We start from the raw sequence: 7,242 nt of genomic DNA, 5'->3' as shown, positions 1-7,242 counted from the left end.
TGGCTTACAAGGTTTCAAGAGGGAGTTTAGTTTAGGAATATGGGGTGAAAGAAAGAGTCCCCACTGAATAGCTGTTATCTTGTCTGCGTGGGTCTGGTGAAAAGAGATGGGGATAAGATTCGAAAGATTCAATAGTGAATAATTGTTATTATGACTAATTGCTACTGTCACAATTGTAACAAAAACAGGGGGAGTGGTTAATCTTGCAGTTTGGAAACGGAGGACCCTAGAACCATCAAGAGAGGAATGTACAAGCAGAATGTTGGATTTTATCCAGAGAAGCAGCAGCACCAGAGATGGAGGCAGAGATGGGGGCATGGAGAGGGGGTGTGGCTGAGGACTCTAGATTCATGGTTTCAGAAGACAAGGACTAAGAGCTGGTGGCTGGGAGCAGACTTGCAGAATGTGCCCTTTGGAGATGTAAATTATATATGCCTGAGTGGGTTTTTTGTTTGGTTTTTAAAAAGCTGAAGTGGATAGAGAGAAACACTGTTAACTACTGATGGTACAGGGAGGGGATTGTAATCAATGTAAAGAAACAAGGTATATGATTTGTTGAATGTAAAACTGATGATATGCCCTGGAAACTTTCACTCAATCCACAATAAAACCTTGAAAAAAAAAAAAGGTCCCAGCCTTGAAAACCCTATGGAGCAGTTATACTCGGCATACACTGTGTTGCTATGAGTAGATCGACTCAGCAGCAACTAACAATAATAATATACATGATTTGCAAAACAAACAAAGAAACAAAAAAGACTGTGAAGACATATAAAAATGCATACTTTCTGTTGATGAATCAGAGAAACAGAGTATAATTTTTCTCATTCAAATACTTTTTTATGAACTTTCACATCCTTCTAAAATAGCTACAATGAAAACGTAAAAGTTTTTAGAATAATTGTGTTTGAATAGGAAAGAATTTGTATATCACTTCATCAACTATATCAATGAAAGAATACATTTAAAATCTTTTTAGCACTCTATTGCATGAGTTGGAAAAGCATATAGACTTCTTGTTTTTCTCATGCTGCTGCTGCTGTGTGCTGTGGAGTCGGTTCTGATACACAGCGACCCTGTACAGGGTTTGCGAGGCTGTAAATCTTTACGGGAGCAGAACAGAACGCCTCATCTTTCTCCTGCAGAACAGCTGGTACTTTTGAACTGCTGATCTTGCAGTTCGCAGCCTGATTCGTAACCACTACGCTACCAGAGCTCCGTCTCCCAAGGGGGTGGGGGAGTGAAAACATTAGGAAAGATAAGGTGAGAAGGAATCATTGCTTAAGGCCCACTGAGAAAGTTTTGGAAAAGGATAGAGGTGATGATTGTACAATATGATGAATGTAATTAGTGGTACTGAATTAATTACACATGTAAACACTGTTGAAATGGCAAAAGTTTTGTGATATACATAGACTTCTTGTTGTTGGGTTCCATTGAGTGAATTCCAACACACAGCAACAACATGACAGAGCAGATCTGCCCCATAGGACTTCCTTGGCTGTAATCTTGACAAAAGCAGATCTCCAGGTCTTTTTCCCATGGAACTTCTGGATGGATTTAACCACCAACATTTTCGCTAGCAGCTGAGTGCTTAACCATTGCCCCACTCAGGTTCCATGTATGTATGTTGTTGTTGTTAAGTACCGTCAAGTCGGTTCTGACCCATAGCGGCCCTGTGTAGGGTTTCTGAGGAGCAGCTGGTGAGCTTGAACTGCCAACCTTGCTGTTCAAACTGACTTTACAGTCCGGCGCATTAACCCACAGGGCCACACCACGACTCCATGTATAACACACCACAGTAAAAATCAAAAGCATAAGGTCATGTGTAAAAGATGCAGGTGGCTCTTGTGATGTAAAATGACAAATACCCAAATGCAGTAGATATTTGGTGCTTCTCTGAAAGGAGTAATAACAATGAGACACTTTTGCTTCTGAACCTCTCCAGAAACATCTGGGTCCTCCACAGCCTTGTAGGCAAAAGGCAGCTGTCAGGATCTTGTTGTTGATGATCAGAGAAGTTAAGAGGCAGCCCACAAAGCACACAGGAAACCTGGGGGGCAGAGCTGACACACGATGTGAGCCTCCTTGCTCTGGGCATCAGTGTGACTCCCGACAGAATGTCAGGGGCTTCAATGTATGGTCACTGGGCCATTTCTAGAGAACCAACCCAAAGACCTCCTTCAAGGCAGAGATGGTATACATTTGGTAGATGGTGGGAATGAGGTGATTTGATCTGTATGAAGCTTCTCAACTGAGAGGGAGGAGGTTCTGCCCTCTTTAAATTATCTCTGATGTTGTGGAGGAAGTCCTGGTAGTTAAAGTAATCAGCAGCTAACTGAAAGATCAACAGGTCTAACCCCCTAGGTACTCCACAGGAGAAAGATGTGGCAGTCTCCTGCAAAGATTTACTATCTTGGAATTGTATCTATGGGGCAGTTCTACTCTGTCCTTTAGTTTCACTATGAGTTGATTTTGCTTGTTGATGTCATGGGACCTTCCATAATTGAGCAGTACTGCTTCTGTTGACTTGCTGACTATCCCACTTAGTGACTTCTTTCATTTTCTTTCTTCTATCCTTCTCTCCCTCCTCCTTTTCTTGTCCCCCCTGACCCCAACTTTTCTTTGGTAGCAGGGATTACTGGGCCCTGCAAGTCACAATGAGAGATAGCATTAAGTGTGTATATAGGTATTAGGGAGGGTCAGAGAAAAAGAGGAAGACCCCCAGCGAGATGGATTGTCAGAGTGGCAGCATCAATGGTCTCAAGCGTGGCAACAATTGTGAGGTTGGCCTAGGACCTGGCAGTGTTTTGTTCTGTTGTTCATAGGGTCGCTATGAGTCTGTACCCACTCAATGGCACCTAACATCAACAACAACAAATATCTGAAAGCCCTACTTGTCCTTTCTCCCTAGAATTCAAATATGAATCAGCTGTCCTTTGACCATTGTATTTAATGTCCACACAATCCAGACAGTTTCACTGGCACCCAGCCTTCACCACTAAGGTTCCATCATAATCTACCTGCTTTCAGGAACAGTGGCTACTTCTCCTGAAGGGACTTGAGCAAGCTATATGCTTCTCCTCCCCAACCAACCCCTTTCCCCACACAAATCACCTCATCAGATCAAAGTCTCACCTCCAGGAGGGCCCATGTATTATTGCATCATACTTTCTCATTTAGCTTGTGAACCAATTCACCAGCTTCAGAAGCTATGGAGTGTCTATGTGTTTGTTAACCATTTGTGCTGACCTATCTTCTGAGCATGTGCTTTATTCAGACACATCTGTAGAGTTGGAAGTTTCTATCTTACCTGTCTCATTTTGGGGGACTATGTTCATAGATTTTAATAAATAAGTGGGGGAGAAATTCAAGAACATTGATTTTATAGTTTATTACAGAGAAGAACCAAAGGAAGAAAGCCAGAGTAGAAAAGTTTTGGTTGATGTGAAAATAAGGAGCCCAGAGTGAACGTGAGGACTGACCAGAAAATTTTACTTCTTTTATCCTAAAAGAAATAAAGATGTCTGCAAACTTTTACAAGTGTGATTATAGTAGTGAAAAATTGGAAACCAATTAAGTGCTAGGTGATAGTGAATTCATTCAGTAAATGATGGCACAACTCAAAATGGAATGCTATTTACCCTTTTAAAAGGATACTATGTGGCGCTGTGGGTTAGTGCGCTAGACTGCAAAGCTGTTTGAACTACAAGGTCGGCGGTTCAAGCTCACCAGCTGCTCCTTGGAAACCCTATACAAGTTGCTATGGGTCAGAACCGACTTGACAGCACTTAACAACAACAAATCATGATTAGGTCACTTATAAAAGCATTGTTGTTGTTGTTAAATGTCATTAAGTCGGTTCCGACTCATAATGACCCTGTATAGCATCTAGGGAGCAGCTGGTGAGTTTGAACAGCTGACTTTGTGGTTCAAGCCGACCTTGCAGTTCAGTGCTTATCCCACAGTGCCATCCCACAGTGCCATCCCAGGAATCCTGTAAGAGCATAACTGCTGCTTTATTTTTTAAAAAGACATAAAATATGTATTTTACATATATGTCTGGAAAATATTCAAGGATATAAACTGTACTACTAGCAATAGCTTATATCTGAGGTAAAGAATAGGGGTGTTTCTTATTTCCTTATCAGTTAAAGCTTTTTCTCCACATATGTCTTGCACCATGAAAGAGGAGATGCATGGGAGGGGCTGCAGTTTTCACCGTCAGCCTCCTCATCAGAGTCTGTTCTACTGGTTGGAGACCAGAGGCTGTGCTGGCATCCCTACAACACTGTTTTTGCAATTGTAAGATGTCATTGATGATCCTGGAAAGATACTAGCTCACATTTCTACATTTATGAGAACCTCCATTCAACTTTACTGAGGCTCGAACCATATTTGTGAAAGAGTAGCCTCTCCTTCTTGGGTCTATCTGCAATTCAAGCACAGGGTGAGGAATTTCAAAAGCACCTCAGAAAGCAGGTCTGGTGATTTTACTTCCCAAAGCTCAAAACCTTGAAAACCCTGTGGAGCAGTTCTACTCTGCATACATGAATCAAAATTGACCAGAAGGCAACTAACAACAAGAGATTTCACAGAGAAATTTCACAAAGAAAATTCTTTAGAGATGGAGTGCTTCATTTTCCAGGCTTCAGTTTCTGTTACCTCCTAGTTTATCCTTTCTACTTTAATTTAGGAGTGGTGCTGTGCGTTAATGTGTTGGATGGACTGCAAAGTCAGTTTGAACCACAAGGTAGGTGGTTCAAGCTCACCAGCCGCTCCTTGGGAACTCTATACAGGATCACTATGAGTTGGAACTGACTCCATGACATGTAATAAAACAAAAAACCCTTCTTTATAGGAGTTCTGGTGTGGTGCTACAGGATAATGTGCTAGACTAAAAGGTCAGTTTGAGCAAGCTCACCAGCTGCTCCTTGGAAACCCTATACAGGGTCGTTATGAGTCAGAAACGACTTGACGGCACGTAACAACAACCTTTTTTTATGTAGTTTCAGCAGCTAACTGAAAGGTCAACAGGTCAAATCCCCTAAGTGCTTCACGGGAGAAAGATGTGGCAGTCTCCTTCTGCAAAGATTTACAATCTTGAAATTGTATCTATGGGGCAGTTCTACTACAGGATTCTGTCCAACTACATTATAAAACTCTGGGCACAAAAATGGGAAGAAAGACTTCAATGGTAGGCGAGAACCCTGAGCTGGCAGCTGAGGGTTCCTTTAGCTCTTGCTCCAACCTTGACTTGCTGTGTGACCTTGGGAAAGCTAGTTTCCATCCCTAGATTCAGTCTCTTCAGTTGTACAGTGGTTTGTACTGAATAACAGCACGTTCCCCACCCCCTCCCAATGATAACAGCACAGAGGGTAGCTCTGGCCACCCCTTTCTGCCCTTCACCCTAATATATTGGCACAATGGAATGGTATTGTGACTCTCATGGAGTACCATAGACATAGTTTTGTTTTGTTTCAGACAAAATTTCACATTTAATAAAAAGTAACCTTCCCCACCCCTTTTCAAACAATAATAATAAGAAGAATGAATATGCAAGGAAGGAAGACTGGAAAGACGAAAGGGAAGGGCCGTTGTTTATCCTCTTGAAGAGAGATCTGAGTTGGAAGTCTTGTAGTAGCTGCTGCACAGGTCTCACAGCCACGTTAGACTAGACGTACCTCTCTGAAGAGTTGGGCTTGCCTCCAAGTCTGACCACGGGCCTGAAAGACAGTGAGTAGCCATCATTGCAGCAAGCACCCCTTAAAGGCAGAATTTGTTCAAGAATGGCTCCCACCAGCATTTGAAAAGGAGGTGTCCCCTGGGTCAATGGTCTGGGTAACTCTGCTAACTACCACCTAATACCGTCTTATGTCACACTGACAGCAACCATTGGGGAAGGCACTGGCATGAGAAGTTAGTGAATTTGCCCAAGGTCACACATGTGGGAGTCCTGGTGTGGCGCTGTAGGATAAGCACTTGACCTTAAATTCACCAGCAGCTCCTCAGAAATCCTATACAGGGTCGCTATCAGTTGGAACCTACTCAATGGCACTTAACAACACACAAGTGGGGACGTGACCGAGCCAGAATCTGAACCCCGTTGGTCTAGTTTCTTGGATCCCTGTCAAGTCTGTTTGGAGGCAAGAGAATGGGGTAGATAACCAAACTCATCAGTTGACCTGATTTTCAACCTTCCCCACCACCACCCCATCATAGGGACGAGGGAGGATGCCAGCACACCACCACTTTCAGCTAAGTAGAGCAACTGTATCTAAAAGTCCTTCTGACAACCCAAACTTGAAGTAAAACTAAAATGGGTGTTGATTTATAGCACTAGGCTAGGGCCTGCTAAAAAGGCTAATTCATTATAACTGTCATAGCTACACTTAATGTTCCCCATGATGAACTGCTCACAGTCATCTGGGAGTAGATTAAGTCAGATGTAGGAATTCCTCAGGGGTGGTTCATCTGTGTGGCTTTGTGTCTCATGGCATGAGTCATGAGACTCAGTCAGTATTCCATTTTAAAATAAGAGCTTTCAGAAACAAAAGAGGTAAGAGATGATTCTCCTTGAAAATTTCCCATCTGTACAACAAGTAATAAAAATACTAAAACAAATTCCTCTTTATTTTATCCTTGTGGTTTATCACCTATAACAGATGCACTGGAAAGTCATTTCATTTCTGCTGTTAAGAATAATCACGTCCAAGACACTGAATTTGGATTCCTGCAAAGAAATTCCAAGAAGTGTGAGATATATACCTGAATTTTCATCTACAGAAAGGAACTGGTGAATCTGGTTAATTACCGTTAAGATCTTGCACCTGCTACAACAGTACCCAGACAGGAGCACGAGTTTAGGATAGAGGTTGCAGTTCTACAACTTGGACACATCACTGAATGTTCTAAACCTTGGTTTGTTCCTCTATAAACTGTAAAAACTTTAAAGCTGTTGCAAAAAAAAAAAAATATAATTATATATATATTTATATATATTGGAGTCCTGGTGCTGTGGGTTAATGCGTTGGACTGCAAAGTTGATTTGAACCACAAGGTCAGCGGTTCAAGCTCACCAGCTGCTCCTCAGTGTCTTAACAACAACTTAATAACATTCAAGATGGCAGAGGTATAATTATACTCAGATTGTCAATAATAATGACCACTGGAAGAAAGCCTACAGTGTAATCAGTTAATTGTTAATATATATATATGTATATATATATATCTCTGGTAGCG

General features: G+C 41.9%; 1 protein-coding gene across 2 annotated transcripts in view; it reads right to left on the bottom strand.

The window, feature by feature from the left end:
- Positions 1-5,674: 5,674 nt before the first annotated feature.
- The window catches only part of CD8A (CD8a molecule), a 4,694-nt gene continuing 3,126 nt past the window's right edge, over positions 5,675-7,242 (bottom strand). For both annotated transcript variants that reach the window (XM_006875859.1, XM_006875858.1), the window contains one exon: positions 5,675-5,726. In XM_006875859.1, the coding sequence (XP_006875921.1) occupies positions 5,675-5,726 (52 nt within the window). The remainder of the gene's footprint in view (positions 5,727-7,242) is intronic.

This window comes from Chrysochloris asiatica, unplaced genomic scaffold (genome assembly GCF_000296735.1).
Source record: "Chrysochloris asiatica unplaced genomic scaffold, ChrAsi1.0 scaffold00341, whole genome shotgun sequence".
Taxonomy (NCBI): Eukaryota; Metazoa; Chordata; class Mammalia; order Afrosoricida; family Chrysochloridae; genus Chrysochloris; species Chrysochloris asiatica.
The sequence above is the reverse complement of the archived record's forward strand: the minus strand, read 5'-3'. Positions and strand labels throughout refer to the sequence as shown.